Below are 19095 nucleotides of genomic sequence, written 5' to 3'. Positions count from 1 at the left end.
TAATTTATTTTGTTGCTTTATTTTTATTACAACCATTAATGAGTAACCCAGTTCACATAAATATGATGTTATGAATGGGATTAAAACTTTCAAAGCTTCAGTTACAAATTTTGAATAGTCATGCTTCTGTGCCATCAACATTGTGCACATTTCTTTTGAAAGATACGAACACTGAATCATTTAATCAGATGAAAACTCGATTAGTTTATCTCGCAGGCTTTCTGTAAGTTTGGCAGACTTGACTACTCTTTGGTTGAACGGATTAATTATCCACCTCTTGCCAAGTTCTTCATCGTCAGATGGGAAGTAATCCTGGAGCTGCTTTTTAAGTTTAAGTATATGTTCAATCATAATGTTTTTTAATTGCTTAATGTCCACACTCTTGTCATTAGCAATGAATTTCATGAACTTGCCACGCAGAGGAAATGACTCAAAGTCTCCACTCTGAAGCTGAGCAGACCAGGCTCCAAGGGCCTTTCCAGAGGCTCTGACTTTGTCTCCTAGCTCAATTATGTTTTTGTGTCGTCCTTGAAAACTCATAATCAACTCATTCAAATGACTAACGACATCTGCTAAGTAAGCCAGCTGAAGAAGCCATGATGGATCACTGAACAATTTAGCAAGAGGGAACCCTTGATCCTGTAGGAACATAAGTACTTCAGCTTGCAATTCAAAATGTCTGCTTAATACTGTCCGCCATAAGAGCCATCTCACTACAGTGTGCAGGAGAAGACTCTTATAAAATGTGCCCATTTCTTCACATACCAACTTGCCTTTTTGCAGTTTTAAAGGCCGGCTTTTTATGAAATTCACAACGTTCACAGGCTCATTACCTGATGCAACTCAGAAGGTATTCCTTTTGCTGCAAGTGCTGTAAGAAGCAGTGGGTCCAAATTGCTTGCGGCATAATGGTTTTTAATCTTGCAACAAGCCTGCTGTTCCTGCCAGTCATTGCTTTGGCATCGTCACTGCATTTAGCAGTATATTTTTCCCAGTCAATTTCAAAATATTCAGTAGCTTCAACAAACATGTTAAATAGACATTCACCAATAGTGCGGCTAGGCAGCACTTTACAGAAGAGCATGTTTTCCTCCACAGTAGTATCTGAATTATATTGAACAAAAGCTAAGAACTGGGTGTGTTAGGGGTGTGATTCCCAGTTTGCACAGTAATCCTCATGATAGCTTTCACTGAACTAAAAATAGTATCACAGGCACAGCAAGTGGCAGCATAGGCTAGTCACCCCGGGTGTAACTCTGAAATCTGTGAGTATGGACTGAAGGTGTCTACTACTGCCCGCACTACTATGGCTACACCACTGTTTTAAACATGCTAGGTCAGATGACAGCTAGCATAAGTATGTCTACATGAGCAGGGAACCACATCCCTAGCTCGTAGTGTAGACATAACCTAAGAAGGCTATCTCACCCTGTGCATTTTATAGGTAGCCTAAGTCAGGTCTGTGGATCCCAGTGTTGTTCTAGCAATTTTCTAAGGACTGTAATGTCTAAGTCTCTTTGTGGATTCAAGTCTCTTCCCTGGGTATATCTACACTAGACTCAGCTTAGGGTAAAACATAAATGTATCCTGGAATAAACTTTTGGGTAATTGTCTGCCTTTATCACTGTGTTACCTACTTCTTGTTAATTTGACTATTCATTAACTTGAGGAAAAAATGTCCAGCATAGACAATCCTGTATGCGTAAAGAAGTCTCATTTGGTCTAACGTGCTGATGAACAATCAGAAAATGCAAGAAGATGTAAATTAAATAAGGGTGGATATTATTTTAATTTATAATTTCTTTCTTCTGTAAACATGGAGGGGAGAGTAGTTCATCCTCTGTATCCTCTCATGACTAGAGAAATTCTTTCCATGTGAGGGCTGAGGGACAGTGATGGGACTATGTGGAAAATTTTAAATACCTTCTTTCCCTGTTGTCCTTAATTTGCAGATAGATGCAAATATTTCAGGTTTTTAAGGGTGTCCATTAACATCTCTCAGGTTCATTAAATTATCAAAATGACTGTAAATATTTTTTTTAAGTGAAGCAAAAAGAGTATATTTTAGAATGCACTAGAAGCAGTGTGTAAATTTGTGGACGGTAGCAGTGACCGGGAGAAAAATCCTGACATAATTACAGGACGAAAACGAACCAAACTCATTGTAACAAGAGTATTTAAATTGGGTAATTTCTCTGTAGTCTGTATTTGGAGGCATATAGAACAATAAAAATGCTATACGAATGAAGACTGGAAAGCACAGTATCACAAATGGTTCATTGGAATCTTATGGTCAGTTTGTCTTCTTACTCTACATTGATGAATGGTGATGATGCATATCTAGGCCTCTGCTCCTCTTTAATAGGTATTTTTACCTCTTTGCTGAAAGAATGAGCTCTATATTTGAAGACAGTGGAGACTTGTATTATAGCATGATTATGGTTTTCTGGTAAACCTGACACATACTGTCAAATACTGCTTGATGGCAAATACTGCTTGATATTGACTGATAGGTAGTGATTCTCAGCAGTCTGTGGACAAATCTGTGCAGCTGATCATTAATGGAATATAGAAATGTATCTTTCCCATTTACCCTGTTAGGCAATGCTTCTATGTTCTGGCCCAGTGTCTGTTGAAGTCAATGGGAAGACTCCCACTGACATTGGTTAGCATTAGATTGTTCCCTTACTATCCAGCAGATGCAGTATGCACAGTGTTTTGTACAGTCTCTGCTGGATTAATTTTGTGTTGACTGATCTTGTAATTTGGAACAGGAAAGGCAAATCCAGCCCTAAAGTAAGTGGATGCACCTCCCATTGACTCTAGTAAGAGCGGCACCTGCTCACATCAGGGATTAATTTGGTCTAGTGTCCGATGTCAGTTGCACACTCCAGGGATGTGCTCATATTACATGAATGCAGACGCTCTATGTAGTCTTAATGGGTTTACCAGCTGCCAACTACGATATCACTTGTTAATATTTTCCCAAATGTTAGCAAATGGAGCCTTGATTTTTTTTATTTTTTTTTTTTGAGTTCTTGTAGAAATATCCCCATTTCAAATAAAAGTCCTCTAAAAAAAATGGAAGGTGCCAATTTTAGGGAAGGAGATAGTCCAGTGCAAATACTGGAAAGCACATAAAAGGTGATGTTGTGTTTGTGTTTATTTTCCTGTGGAAATAACAAGTTGCCCATGATTTTTAAGAATTAATAATATTTTAACAGTTCTCAGATCTGTACATTGAATTATTATAGAAAAGTGACGGATCCACAAGATCACATGACAATGAAGGAATAAAATAAAAGTAAAACAAAAAAAAAATGTAACATAGCCTATCCTAATTGGGATGTATAAGTTAGAATACCATAACCAAACATTCAACATTAATTGCAGTTTTTAAAGTTGCTTGAAGACAGATCAATGGAATTTATATTTAATATGAAATATCTATCTTGATAAATCTGAAGAGGTGCATTTAGTTTCACTAATTTTTGGTTGTTCATTAACTACGATCACAAATGCTTAGTAAGAACATTTTTATTAAGTTCAATAACTCTTTATATGTTATTACATAGTTACACATAAACAAAATAATTGATACATAACTGTTACTATATATAAAACTGAATCTTTATTGTAGGCCCTTAATATTAAGTGTGATCTTTCACAAGATATTTTCAGTGTAGAATTCATAATAGTTAATGGCAGATAGATCTTTTTTAAAACAAGGATATTCTTGTTTCCTACTTTTAGGAATGAATAATGAAACAATAACACACATCAAGAACAATGCTTTAAATCTGGCCAGAATTTTGTCACATATGATTCCAAATATAAGTTCCAGCTTAGAACTCCATAAACCTTTAATATATCTTTATAATTTATTTCTGATTTTTATTAGAATTTATTTCCTTTATTGCTATGTCAGTTTTTCCCTTGCCAACAAATAAACTAATTATTGTATTCTTTCCAGAAATTCATAAAGACAAACCTGACAGACAAGAAAAACTCGAAAGACCAGTACCGAAAGGTAATTATTACTATTTTTATGTGTGTGTGTGTAACAGATACTAAAATTGTAAATAAATATACTATATTGCAGGAGCATTCAGAAAGTTCCTAATCAGGATCAGGGCCTTATTGAACTATGCATCATATTAACACATATAAAGACATAGTCCTTGACCCCAAATAGGCCTCTCTCTACCTTTTCATCTGTCTCTAAATATAATGACATAAAAACCTACATTAAATAATCGGAGAACAAATCTAACAAAGCATTTATTCTGACAATAGTGCCTTAAAAACACAGTGATTTAAGGAATGTCATAGTATTTATTAATTAACATTAGTTTGTGTTGTCCTTCTATGGAATCTACCCATGTTTTGGGGCAAAACTGCTAGGAATGGTATAACTCAAAAGATCAGAGATTGTAGATAGATCAGAGATAAGATGTATGTTGGTTTCACATTCAGTGTGACCTTCAAACAAATCTAATTTTAAGCTTCATCAGAGGGCTTGTCTGCATGGGGAAAATCAGGAATGTTAAGATGAATTAACGAAAGGTGTGAAGTTAAAACCATGTAAATTAAAGCATGTTAAACCCTTTTGTGCACCTTCTCATTCAGAAGTATAGTGGCCTTAGTTTGCTATTTTGTAAACTTCCTTGAAGAAAGATTAAGCTATAATGAACTAAGACTGCTTTACTTCTGAATGGGAGTGTCCACACAGAGGTTTAATGTGCTTTAACTTCGAGTTTTAGTTAATTTAGCATTTCCTGAGTCCATGGGTATTCAGCTAGCTAGAGCAAACATATATTTCTTCATCTGTACTGCACTCATCACCCTAAGTCTTATTGAGTTGGGAACTATTTTTACTTCACTAAGATATGGAATTAACGCCTTCTTAACAGATCTCTTTTTGCACTTGCTCTTTTTGGGCACAGAAATGTTATCCAACACTCTCTCCACCTTTTTAACTGAGCAGACTAAATTTGACTCCACTGCACTTTTTTTTCATTTGGTACAGATTAAATATACTATCAGATGACTAACATTTTGAAAAATATCACAAATGTGCCTCACATCTGTTTTTATTATAGGTGAAGTGGTTAGCAATGCCTAGAATAATATAGAGTTAAGGAGCCTTAACGCTTTCCATTATAAACCCCTGTGTTCAGATTCTTATAACTTTGCCACTCTTTAACCGTTCGGGATGAAATTTTCCATACTTGCTCTCTGCCTCAAGCTAAATTTTCTTGTAAAGTTTCATCAAAAATGGTTCAGCAATTTCAAAAAATGAGGTTAGTGACAGAGGTAATGTTGTCAGTATTATTAAAAACACATGCCAACTGTTTTTGTGGGAACCTGATCAATATTTCTGATCTGGGCTCATCTCTAATGTGCATATGCTATTACATACCAAAAACTACATTAAAGGAATGTTAAAGTTGCAAAACCAATTCAGTACACAGGACGGATGCCGCTCAGGGAATGAATAAAGGATGTATAGTGAAGGAGACTGTAGGATCTCATTTGTGGCAAAAGTTGGAAGGTGTGTAGTGAGTGAGGCAGGAAACTGCAAGAAGAAAAATGATGGCATTAAATCTCACAGAGCTTAGTAATGTCTCTTTCTCCTCTCTCTGGTTGAAGTTATTTCACTATGGGGAATACTTTAATAGTCATTAGAGCAGAGGAATTGGACTCTGGGTCTCCCATGTGGGTCCCTCAGGCTATAGTTAGTCTCTCTCTCTTTAGCCAAATTACTATTTGTATTTATCACAAATGGAACAGATTCAACAGGAGAGATTGAGAGACACTCATTTGAGACTATCCCAAAGTCCAGTGGTTAGGGCACCTGTCTGTGAATTGGGAGACCCCTGTTCAAATCTTCTCCCCATCAGATATAAAGGGAATTGAACCTGGGTCTCACACATCCAAGATAAGTGCTCTAACCACTGGACTAAAAGTTACAAGGTAAGCAGCAGTCACACAGCACCTCCTCCTCCTCTGGTGTTTCTTGCAAAAAATCTACAAGATGTTTCCTAGCTGTGGATCCCAAGCTTAGTTAGGCGCCTTCCAGCTGTTTAGCTGCTTTAGTCCCAGACGGGCAGAGTTTAGGACACAGCCCTCTTATTGGCATCATCTATTGGCTAGTTTAAGCAGGGAGCTGCCTAGCACACTGGTCTTTGTGGATTCCATTTGTAAGCGACTCACTCTACCCATGCATTAGATATGGAACCTGAGCACCTAACCCAAGCTTTGTGAAGTCCAGTAATTTTTCTAGGTGCTACATGTCACAACACCTAAGTCCCTTTTTAGATCTGGGCTATATCATAATGCCTAGGCCCGAGTGGGTTAAATTAAAGTTGTACAGGCAACCTGAAACCTGGAATTTCCCAATTTTATATATGGAAGTGCTGTGTATAAATCCAGGTGTGTCTTCCGTTACCATAATTGCATCGCTATGCAAAGACCCAGACTTGATTTTTAGGACCTGCCCTGCTCCTGGTTAGGCTGAGGCTGAGAGCTTTGTAAGGTGAATGATTTAAGCACTATAGGAAGAGACGGATACTCATGTTTTTCTAGTCTGACTCCTGCTATTGGTGGAAAAAGTGGGGCCTACCTATCCAGGCTTCCAAGTCTGTAGAAATAGAAGTATTGTATGTGCTATGGCTTCTAGGCTTCCTTCTAAAGTCGAACATGGGGAGATTCCAGCAAAAAAGCGATGAGTTTATTTTAATTAATTTAATTTATGAAAATGTGACATTTAAATTTAGTAGATCAAAAGGCCTCAGTGGAGTTAGGTAGCCTGACTGTTGCAGACCTTCTTTGTGATGAAAGAGTCAAAAATGCCCTGTCATCACAGCCCTGGAATGTGATCAATTTAATTTTGGCAACACCTGCCCATCCCGGATAAGTTTGTTGCCTGAATCATAGCTCTGAGCGCCTCCATATGAGGTAGTGCTAAACACTGCAAACTGAGATTAGCCTATTCTGAGGCTACTGTGATACCAACACAGAGGACAGAGCTCTCAGACTAATTAGAGCTTTCCTTCAGCCTATTACGTGTAAGAACAAAATATTTTATGCTCATGCCAGCCTGGTTTCTGCTTATCCACATTCCAAGCTATGCACCCATCTGCATCAAACTACTTTTAATCCCTCACAAAGGAGCCAATTTGTTTGTGCTCCCTGCATTTACCTTACAGCCTATAGAAGCATACATATTTTTCATTTATGCTAAGGTCCCTTTATACCATTCTGGTAATCCAAAAGGATCTTAAAGTGGGAATAAATTACATTTATAACTACTTTTAAGGCCCCTTTATTCAGCCTACCATGAAAGCGTACATGAGCTTGAGTGTAAATGAGAATCAGGCCCTATCTGCATAATTTGTGTCTTTGTACTCAGCATGCCTCTTTCAAGGTTCGTTTTGGTCTCTGCTGCCAAAACATGAAATAGGGAGATGCCATAGAGAAGTGAAGTGAAAGGGGCCTTTGTGAAGGATGATTTATCTCCCTATACATGTTTGACGCCCTAAGAAATCTTAACAGGTCATGTGCAGCCATTTCATTGATGGCTAAAGAAGCACATGAACTCTGTCATCCCTCTGTTCTGCATAGTTCAGCTATTCTTTCTAGCATATAGATTACAAGGAGTGTCACCAAATGTAAAATAGCTCATGCATCACAGAGGATGAATGTTGGGAAGAAAGGAAAGATGTCACTTGCAAAATTGGGCTGACTTTCTCTCAAAAGCTAGCAGCACAGCTGTATGAAATGTTTTGCACCCTGACTGGATTTGCTGCTTTTTACATGCAGCCATCATGCAAGAACATGTAGTCCTGTTACTGCTTCAAAGTTCTTACTTCTGGCAAAAAATTAATGATGTAAGCTTTGGCGACAGGGGATGCTACCTTACTTTTTCTTGTTACCCTATTTAACATCCTGAAACAGACACTGAATCCCCAAAGCCTGCTAGAGTATATTACTTTTGTACTCCCAGGTCCAGATCCACCAAGGTACATCAGCACTTAAACCCCAGACTTAGTCACTTAAGTCCCAGTTTTGGCTCCACTGCGTTCCACAAAAGTTTAGCAAAACACAATAGGCACCTAAACTTACTTGGCATTTAAGTTTTTAGGGTAAAAGTTCCCTAGACACCTATGTTTCTGCCTCTAGGCATGTGCGTTGCTACCTCCCTCTAGGTGTCTGGACATCTATCTCCTCACCTAAGCTTCAGAGTGATTTCCCACAGAGTGGAGGAAGATAGGAAGATGAATGTCCATGTCACATGCAGGTCCTGACCCAGTAGCTGTGCTCAGAGGTTGCCTACTAGATTAGGTCCCATTCAAAATCTGGCTGGAGGAGGAGGTGGTGCCATTGTTATTGCAGCACCACCATCACCACCACTACTCCTCATTCATGCAAGAGGCTCCTAAGGAGCCAGAGTCCAGGTGGTTCCTGCTCACTAAGCAGAGATAGATCCCTCCTTGCAGCCTGAATTTAGAGGCTTGTCTCCCTAAGAGAAGTGCAATTTTGGACACATCTTTCTTGGCTGAGGCTCTCCATCTAGTGTGTGGGGGTTTTGTGGATCTCATTCTAAGGCACATATCTCTTCCCATTGATTGTGCAGGGAGCCTGGGTGCCTAACTTCGCTTTGTGGATCATGGTGGTTCCTGTGATTTTTCCAGGCACCTAAAAGTTAGGCGCTGTGACGCTGAGGTCACACCACCTAATTCCTTTTGTAGATCCCATTCTCCATTCCCAGTCATTTAATGTAAATTGGGTATCCAAATTCTTCAGGTGGCTTTGTGAAGTCCTAGCCTCTATACCTCTTTCCATTGCACTAATGAGTAGTAATAAATTGTTTGCTTGTTGTGACTGAACGTTTTTTGCTAACATTTTCACTTGTGAGGAAATAATGAAATTAGGCAGCATTTGCAACAAACATTAGGTTTAATGAAATACGCACAGATTCGTGATTTTAGGAAGAAATATTTAAACAAGAAGAGCTCGTCATTTGTGCTTCTTCTTTGTACCTCTAATAAAGTAAAAGTTGCTAAAATATATATAATTGTGACTAGAGCAGGGCAGAAATGTTGCTGTATACATGTGCAAAAGTGACAGTCATCTACTTGGCATAAATGTGTTTTAGTTTTTGCCAGAAAATTGAGGTCAGGATAGAAAATGTCTCTTCTTTTTCCATGAAACACCACCACCTTGGTCGTTCATGGGTGTCTCTTGTGGTGGTGGGAGTTCTTTGAGCTGGGGTACTGTGATAGCCAAACTTTTGGGCAAGAATGTAGGTCAGCAGCTGACGATCTACAGGCATCAAGTCTCTCTGCTAAAGGCAGGATGTACATCTCTCCATGTCTTAAAGAGCTATTCTTCTGACGTTATGTTCTTATTACAGATATGTACCCTTGGTAATCTGTCTTTTTGGTTAGGGTAACATCTAAAAATAAAAAACAGCTTGGAAGGCAATGTGTGAGCCATTTTCTGTTAAGAATAGAAAGTGTTGCTGTCAAAGGGTGAAAAATAGTTTCCCACACTGGGATCTGAGAGCAGTGTGCTTATGTAATGGGTCAAATGCAGATCCCGTAAATGAGATTAAGATTGCTGTATAGTCTGTTACGGTACAGAAACACAATCCAACAATTTTCACAAGCATAAACAGGCTTATTTGTTATAAAAAAAATGGTCCATATTTCTGTTGTATGGAATTAAATAGGAAAATGTAAGGAAGATTGCTGGTATATATCAGCATCTGTGATTTGGAGCTGAAATTCATTACTTTCAGATACTTTCCCATTATAGTTTTGAAGGAATAGTTAGGTTTGTGGAGTATGTAACAGAGATGACTATGTCACTATTATTTATTTCTAGTAATTCACAAAGACAAACCTGAAAAACAAGGAAAGGTTGAACAGAAAGAACAACCAAAAGGTAGGTGTCCAGTGCTTGAGACTAGCATGCATTCCCATTCCCCTTTGGCCCAAAATAGCCTGATCTGTTGATCTTCAGAATATGCTGCAAATTCCATTTATTTTCATGGAGGGAGGAAGTGTAATGATGGATGGCTGTAGGGAGAGGGGAGATTTTAAAGGACTTTTGGATATATCAACTATCTGTATGGTTTTATTGAACATGAAGGCTAACATTATTCTCCTGGATTAATGGATGCTTTATGTTGTGTTTTAAACGTATGTAAAAGGTACATAGCGCAATAGGTAGATTTCTCTTTCATTAGTACTATATAAATCAAAATGCTAGATTGTGTCTTTATGCACAGTCCTGAGCAAGAGATGATGAGTAGATTATAGGAGTAGCCGCTGGAGGCATTGTGCCTCAGAGGCATCCGTCTGTGGAAGAATCCCTTCTCTGCTTCATTCTTGCACTAAGAGGTAATAATTTGTTATTGGCCTATGGCAACAGCAAATTAGAGAGCTCCCTGTACTGGCTGGTAAGTTGGGAATCAGAACCAAAGCTCCATCCACTGGGTGTACAGCCAGATCCAAGCACTAGGTAGCCCACACAGCAGTAAAAGGGATATTCTTACTCCTTACTTCCTTGCACATGCATGTAGTCCAAATTACAGTTTAGCCCCGAATAAACAGTCTGGCTAGCTAGCTATAGTGGTAGCAATTGCACATATTTACTGTGAAGTCATTCTGTTGTTGTTGGGGTTTTTTAAGTGAACAACCTCTTTATAAACACAGGTTCATTGTTATTAAAACTGCTGTTTTCACATTGCAATTCATGGAAACAATTCTGGACTGCTAGTATACTTCACTCCAAACACAGTGTCACTGTGGTGCATCTGAGATCCCTGCGAGTTTCACTGTCCATGGTTATATACTTTAAATATATTTAATTCACAAGGTTTGAATCTGCAGAGAATACACAACGTACTATTCTAATTATTAATAATCGTCCATGATGAAGATTAAGAAAATGTCTAATGAAGAGATGGGGGAAAGATAGAAAATACAGAGAGAATAATTAGCCTCCCACACAAATGTTTGTCATTTAACTAGAGCAGGAGTTCACTTTCCCCCATACTCTGCAGCTGTCACACTGATGTTGAAGGCTGCAGGAGGCTTAGTACTCCCTGCTTTCATATTTTTGTTTCTAGCTAGATATGGAATTAACATTCACTAACAGAACTCTTCTGTTTCCTCTTGTTTGACAAAGGACCTTTATTACAGTGGGGCAGTAGCTCCTCTAGAGTGAATGTTGTGACTAGGTTGCTGTATAACAACTGATTTTTCTAAGTGCAGATTGTATTGAAAATCACTATGCTGCATAAGGGTCCTAGGTAGGGTTGGTGACCCTAGTCTGAGATCATCTGAGCAAGGGTTTCCGAGATACAGCCACCTTCAAAAATCATGTGACGCCAAAATGTTACAGTGCTTATTTTGCGCACATTGTGTGTGTTCCTCAAGCTGATGTCATCTACTCAGGATTGATCTTAGCTAGCATCCAGAACCCACCGGCCCTTTGAGGGAGGAATAGTTAAAAAGTTATTCAGAGAAAAAATTGGATCTACCATGTGACTGAAGCGGAACTGGTAAATCATAGAAAGTCATTTGCAGTCAGGCTGTCATTAGAGTCAGTAGAAGGTTCAAGGAGATGTGCTATGGCCCTTGATGCCATACAGTATCCATTTACTCTGAGTTTGAGACCTGCACTGGACAGTTTTCTGAGAATGTGTGTTATAGTGAGTATACAGACAGGTATGGCATAAATTAGCAGCTCAGAGTCACTGTTCGATTGTGTGTCTTCTTATTGAATCTTGGTAGAATTATTTTAATTTCTAAGTTTGTGAGATCTGTTTTTTAAAATATAAATGTTTATTTCTTCATAGTGGTATACAAAGATAAACCTGAAAGACAAGAAAAACCTGAAAAGAAAGAAAAACCCATAGGTAATTATTTCTCTTCATGAACTCTCAATACTTTTCAGGGTACACTGGGCTTGATTCTCCACTCCCTTGCTCTTCATATAGCCCTTTAAACCTGTGAAAAATCAGTGTAAAACATTTGGGGACTGACCCTCAGCTAGTGTGAAGCAGTCAGAGCCGGATTAACCCTTAGGGTAATAAGGCTATAATCTTAGGCCCTCCTATTTCTAGACCCTCTATTCTATATTGAAGTAACAGCTGAGTGACGGTGGCAGGGCCATTGGAAATTTTTGGTCTCATTAGATATTGCTTTGTACAAATTAACCCTACAAGATTGTGAATTCAATTTATGGTGGTTGTGATTTTGTCTTTGTGGGCTAAGTAAGTGTATGTGAGCCCAAGCAATACTAAACTTTGTACACAATAAGCCTACACTGGACAATAGAAACCATGTCAAAGAAAGGAGGATGGCAGAAATTGCAGGAGGCCAAAGAAAGACAGCAAAGACATGATGTAGTGTTGAAAGATACTCCTTCTCGCCTAACATTTTTTCCTCCTACTAAGTCTGGTGGTAAGGAAGTCCAGGCAAATACCAGCCCTAGTGAACCTGCTATGCTTGATGACAAGGAGCAGTCTCCTTTGACTTCTCTAGCTGCAGTCTCACCCCACTTCTCTGAAGATTTTCCCATTGACTGTCATACAAAAATATATTTCTCCAACGATCCAGGTGAATGGGACATGACTTTTCAAGGTATCATTGTATATTGGACTGAGAAGGGCCCACAGAATTGCCAGACTCTAGATGCTGACTTTTCATTGACAAAGTGAGAGTACACCAATCAGAATAGTTATCTGACCAAATCAATGTTTGAATATGTGAAGCCTAACAAACAGATTGGCATATGAGAATGGCTCATCTATTCGCCTTCTAAGAAAGTGTACTGTTTTTATTGCTGCCTATTTTCTGATACTAAAAAGTGGGGAATGTTCTGCGAAGGCTTCAGTGATTGGAAGAATACTGCACACATTACCAGTCATGTCAGTTAACAGCTACCATTCCCGAAAGAAAGTTAGTGGTAAAATTGATGCCCAAATGGAAAACCAGTTTTTGGAAACTCATGCTTATTGGAAAAAAATTCTTGACACATAATGCATCAACCAGTCGTTGGATGATTCTTAGAGGTTCATTATCAAAAGGATGCCCAATGCCCAAATCACTCTCAGGGACATGGTGGAGTGCCAATGCTGAAGCTGTGAATGCAGTTGTTCTGGGATACCCCAACATTCTTGAAGTGCTAGAGAACATCAAGGATGATAATCTGAAAAAATCAACAGCAAGAAAAGATGTGAAGATCCTGAGTGATGCAATGTGCACCTTGGAAACTGATATTTTGTATGAAGTCTGGAATGATATACTTCAGCCATTCAGCAGGTGCAGTCTAAGCTTGCAAACTGCTAAAACTGACCTTTCCACTGCTGTAAACCTAATGAAGAGTCTTGGAACTGTTCTTCAACAAATGTGAGATAGTTTTGATGAGTGTGAGGGGGCTGCATGGATTGCTAACCATGAGTATAAGTGAGCCAAATGCCGCAAAAGACAGAAGACATGTGACGATGCAACTGCCCAGTCATTCAGTGACAAGGAGAACTTCAGAATTAATACCTTCATCAGAATCATCAACAACATTGGATTGAGACTTTTGAAAATATTGTCAAAACCTGTAGTGTACAGACAGATTTTTCACCTAACATTTCAAGTTCCGAAATCAGTGAAGGTATCAAACATCTGTGTCAGATGATCTCCCAGTACATTTTACTAAATAATTTCTTCAATTTATTGAATTCACTTCACTCTCAGATATCGAGGGAAAAGATGACAAAAGCAAATCTATTTGGCTGTACCGAGTTATCACTGATTCTAATGTGATAGAATGTTTCCCAAATGTTGGGAAACTGCATTATGGCTGTATTTGTCACTATGATCACTAACTGTAGCAGAGAACGTTCCTTCTTTCTTCTAACAAGGGTCAAAAATGTCTTCCTATCCACCATGACTCAGGAGCATCTCAGTGCTTTGCCAGTCTTAACCACTGAGAATGAAATCTTGAATTGAATTATGATGACATCATTCATGACTTTACCACAGCTAACACTAGGGGGAAAAAATCAGGTTCTTTTTGTAGTGTAGGGAGAGCAGAATAAACTTGTTAATTATACATAAATAAATAATATGTAAATGTTCATGTAAATATTCATGTAAATAAATGTTTGATGTTTTTGTCATTTGTAGCCAATAAAAATGTTGTTTTTCTTTCCAGGCTTCAGAATTAACCTCATAACTAAAATAACAAAAAACAAACAACAAATTTCCTGATTGCTGCATTCCTAGGGCAGTTGCTCAACTTGTCAATTCTGTTAGCTTGCCTCTTCTACTTCTGTTAGCTATTCGCATGGTACCACTGTTGTGCTATGTAGGCAGGTTCTATTTCGGTAGGGTTGGGAAATGAAAACAGACATGAGACCTTAGAGATGGTGTATAAGTGTTTACAGACTCCAATCTCATGTTGCATACATTTTGACCTCTTGAGTGCTCTCAATGACCTCTCCAGATGCCTCCTGTCATATGAGATACTTCATTGGTACCTTATCTCTAGTATATGTCTGTTTTATGAAAATACCATTAAAATAAATCTAAAGCACAAAAGCTACTTACATGCCTTTATGTTGATGATTTATGATGATAAAATCCCTATCATTACTGTATTTGCCAGTCCAAAAAAGCACTTGCCTGAGGTGAGAGGGAAGGTAATATTTGTGCACCTGGATTATTTTTTTTCCCCATATTAAAATGTATATCTATCTTCCGGTATAATTAGATTACAGTGTTTTCCTGGACCTGCAGTTTTTAAAGGTCTTAACCTGCAGGTTAAGTAGTGATGGATGTGCTATTGACAAAACAGCTATTGGCTGAAATAATTTGAGCACATAAACAAAGCTTAGCAACAGTCAACAAGTCATACTAGCAGTGAAGTTGGCATATAGTAGAATCACATCTTTGGTTTTGGCATGACTTGTGAAAACTAAACTCTCTTTATTTCACCCCCACTTTTTGTTTTTTCACCCTCTAAAAACAAGTCAGCCTGAGACAGAGCTTTACTATTATCTTCAATTAACGCGGGTTTACACATTGAAAATAGCAAAATGCTGTCATGGGGTGAATTTGTTCATTTCCCTAATTTTTTTTTTTTTTTTTTTTTTTTTGCAAAAGTGTCTATGCAGTGGTAAGATTGTGCACAGATTGCAATTTTGCCTATTTGTGAATTTGTTAAACTTTGCATGAGCTTTAATGTTTGCAATCTTACTATTATTATTATTACTATTGTAACAGATCTAAGATTGTAATAGATTTTAAGGCCAGAAAAGACCATCATGGTCATCTTCTAATCTGACCTCCTGCATAAGATGGGCCATAGAATTTCACTCAGTATTTCCTGCATCAGTTCCATAACATCTGGTTGAGGTAGAACTACTCATTTATTTTATGCTTCAAACTGTGCTTGGTGCTTTAGGGAAGGGACCTGTATTGTGCCTCTCTAAAGAGCTAACAGTCTAATGGTTGTGTCCTACAAACATTTACTGCCGAGTGTATCACTTACAATGATATCAATAAATCCTGTTCCTTAGATTACTGCTGTTACTTTTTATTTTTTATTAAGCCAATGGTGTGATCAGTGATGTTCAATACTGGGAGAAAACTCAGTCTTTTCCCAAGAACCTTATAAAGTGAATTGGACAGTAAAGTGAAAGTCTCTAAAACTGCCACAAGGGATTTTTTTGGCTGCGGATGGAGAGAGGAACTACATTGGAATTTCCAACTCTCCTCACCCACCTTTGGGCTACAGAATTGTTACTTTACACTGCTTCCAATTGAAATGAGCATAACTCTCAGCTGGGAGGTCTCTGAGGCTGTGGAACTGTATTCCAAGGCTGCTTTCAATGTGCACTCTTGTAAAGGATCGTGCAATGTCAGTGAAACTTAACTTGCCTCCTGAGTAGACATTTAAATGAGAATGCCAAGAAATTACATCCATAAATATTACAAAATGTGAGATCTTTAATTTGAGGGACAGTCTTGTGGGTCGAAGTCAATGGTAGTGGAATGTAGCCAGTTCCTTCTTCACACAGTCAGGCTCCAGCATTCAGGTCTCAGTTGACGCATTTTTTCCCCCTTAAAACTCTTTGTCTTTTTAAACAAGTACTATATGTTTATTTCTAGCTGTTCACAAAAACAAACCTGAAAAACAGGAAAAAGCTGAAAAAGCACCTCCAAAAGGTAATTATGATTATTCTCAGATTTAATATAATGTTTTGGTTTTTGGTTTTTGGCGGGGGAGGGGGAGGGGCGGGAAGCGGGTCAGTGTGGAGGTCTGTTTAAAGTGTGTAGTTGTTTCAGCATCCGTTATCTGATAATAGACTAGTCATTAGTCTTTTCTCAGGCCTATTTGGCTAAAGGCCTTGAGCAGTTCCTGTCTTAAGTCTTGTACAACATATATGTCTTGCTTAGTTCTCTTGTTTTGTAACACAAGGATTCCATGAACCATTCTTGTATAGATAGAATAATAAGCCTGTGAGTATTGTCTTTGTGTTTCTTGTTTTCCATTACTTCAAAACAGAATTCAGGGATTTGACTGTAACAAAGGCTTTCTCTCTTGTATCAGTTTTCAATTTAGTGGAGACATTTTTTCTGAGGTGGTGTTTACCATCTCTTGCTTTTGCGTCTTCTCTCATATCCAAAAATAGCTATTAGTTTTCTTGCTTTTATTTATTGCTACAACCTTTTTGTGTCAGCACATGATCTGTGCAATTTTCCACTGATAGAAATAGTACTTTTCCTCTCTAGCAAGGCAAATGTGTCTTGGATAAAATGTACATATCTTGCCCTTCCTTCCCATCCACACAGAAAAACCACTGATGTGGGGTTGGAGGTGTATTAGTCCAGGGCTACCTGACTTGGATGGTAATATAGGTTAGACTGTGCCTGAACTCTGGCTGGTACCCACTCATTTTGCTGTGACAACTCAGGCAAAATCAGTCAAGTGCTGATAGTCCTCCAATGCCCTTCTTCCCAATGCCCTTCCCAGAACTCCTCCCAAAGGATAGACAGGTTCTCCTGCAGTTGACACAACTAAGTGGGAATGAATCCTAGAGTGTATCCAAAGAGTCATGGGATATGCTTCGGACAAACAACGAGGGTGAGTGCAGAATGAATGAGGACATGGTAAAGTGGGTAGGGTTTTGCAGTGCAGACACGTGCACCCAGGCTAAGCTAACCCAGGTACTTAGACGTGGGTGCTGATCACCCAGGTTAACGTTGTAGTGAAGACATACCCTTAGTCTCTAATTTTTATCTCTTCGTTATTTTTAGTCAGACTAGGATTAGATCTGGAACCATTTCTTTGTTATGTGCCTTAACAACAGTAAGCTACTGGAGTGAAAACCAGTTCTCAGGAATTAATTTTGCTTGATTTGGAAGCTGTTCAAACACAGTGGATTGGGATGTTTGAATCAAACTTGATTGGGTTCACATTCTGCTAAGGAAAGGTGTGGAAAAAGGAAATGGGAGTGGGGAGAGAGAGAATAATGTGAATGAAAACATGAATATAACACATAAAAGGCAGCCACTATCCAATTTCTCTTTGAGGGAAGGGATAAAATTGGTTCTTCCAGGCCCGCCAACGAGGGAGGAGGGGGGAAAGGGGGACAAAGGGGGAAATTTGTTCAGGGGCCTGTTGATTTTAAAAGGCGTCTGGGCCAGGGGCGGCAGGGTGAAAGCTCTTGGCTCCCCTCCTCTCTTCCACAGCCTCTTTCACCCCTTGGCTTCCCCGCAGCCATGTCCCCGCTCCGCCTCCCCACCATCGCTCGCCTCATACGTCCCTCCTCTTCTCCTCCACTTGCTCCCTGCCACTGCTTGCCGCATCCCTCCTCCTCCCTGACATCACTTGCCACGCATGTCCCTCTTCTCTTCACCCACTCGCCCGCCAACCAATGCTCATCATGTCTCTCCTCCCCCCTGCCACTCAGCCCCTCCAGCTGTCGCTCGCTACCTCGTTGAAGGGAAAGTATAGAAGAGAAGAGGGTGACCGAGCAATGGGGGGGAAAGGGATGTGGTGGCGAGCGGGCTGAATGGAGCAGGGGGCGGGGCCTGAGGAGGACTGTTGGAGGGGCAGAGCTATGGGCAGAAGGGACAGGACTGTTCTGCCCTCGGGCCCAGAATTCCTGTCGGCGGGCCTGGGTTCTTTTATCTTCAATGTTGGCACAAACTTTCCCTTTGCTAGAAAAATATGTTTACTTCAGGGTGATTCAATTTTAATAAACAAGAGGTGGTCTTCATAGAAAATAAAAATTCACAAACTCAATTTAGTCTAGAGAATGCAAAAGAAACCAACCCCAAAAACCCAAAAATCTCACAAACTCCATGAGGTTCAGACATCCCTAACATATGGTCTGCTTGTCTATCCATCTAGTTTTGGTTTATTAAATGTGCCTGTAACTAGTCAACATATTTGGTGAAGACTTCTGCTTGGTTAACTATTGGTGCTTTGGCCGCATTAGTAGCTGTGGAGATATTTCATTTCTCTTCAAGAGCTTGTCTACATTTAAAACACCACTTCAACTGTAGCGCTTCAGTGTAGACAACACTACCTATATTGATGGGAGGGATTTCTCTGGTCAGCGTAAGTAATCCACCTCCCCAAGAGCTGGTAGCTAGATTCACAGAAGAATTCTTCTGTCAACCTAGCTTTGTCTACATGGAGACTTAGGGGTGTGAAAAATCCTAAACCAACCTGATCAATGTAATGAAATTGAACTAATTTTCTAGTATAAACCATGCCTAAGTCCTATGGAAGGATTTTATGGATCAGTAATCTCTGTGGATCTGCTTAGTGCACATCTCATTAATTTGAGCTGCCTGTCCGTCAAATACATGTGTGTTCCCCTATCCTATGTCAGCATGTATCAAGTGACTTGTCCAGCTATACCGAAAGGAGGACAGGAAACACAGGATATGGATTTAATGAGGCCACAACTTTATTATTACATGTTTGGGACTACCTGGCAGATAAAAGTGTATAGTGCAGGAAACTTATGTTCATTCAAATAACTACACAGGACTTCCACCATCCCCC

At 39.2% G+C, this 19095-nt stretch overlaps 1 protein-coding gene across 10 annotated transcripts in view; it reads left to right on the top strand.

Moving 5' to 3' along the window:
• The window catches only part of TRDN (triadin), a 301086-nt gene that overhangs the window by 102912 nt on the left and 179079 nt on the right, over positions 1 to 19095 (top strand). For all 10 annotated transcript variants that reach the window (XM_067546684.1, XM_067546692.1, XM_067546686.1 and 7 more), the window contains 4 exons: positions 3974 to 4030; positions 9892 to 9951; positions 11873 to 11932; positions 16185 to 16241. In XM_067546684.1, coding sequence (XP_067402785.1) covers positions 3974 to 4030; positions 9892 to 9951; positions 11873 to 11932; positions 16185 to 16241 — 234 coding nt within the window. The remainder of the gene's footprint in view (positions 1 to 3973; positions 4031 to 9891; positions 9952 to 11872; positions 11933 to 16184; positions 16242 to 19095) is intronic.

This window comes from Emydura macquarii, unplaced genomic scaffold, assembly GCF_026122565.2.
Source record: "Emydura macquarii macquarii isolate MOO-44397 ecotype Brisbane River unplaced genomic scaffold, CSIRO-AGI_Emac_v2 contig_1146, whole genome shotgun sequence".
Classification (NCBI taxonomy): domain Eukaryota; kingdom Metazoa; phylum Chordata; order Testudines; family Chelidae; genus Emydura; species Emydura macquarii.
The sequence above is the reverse complement of the archived record's forward strand: the minus strand, read 5'-3'. Positions and strand labels throughout refer to the sequence as shown.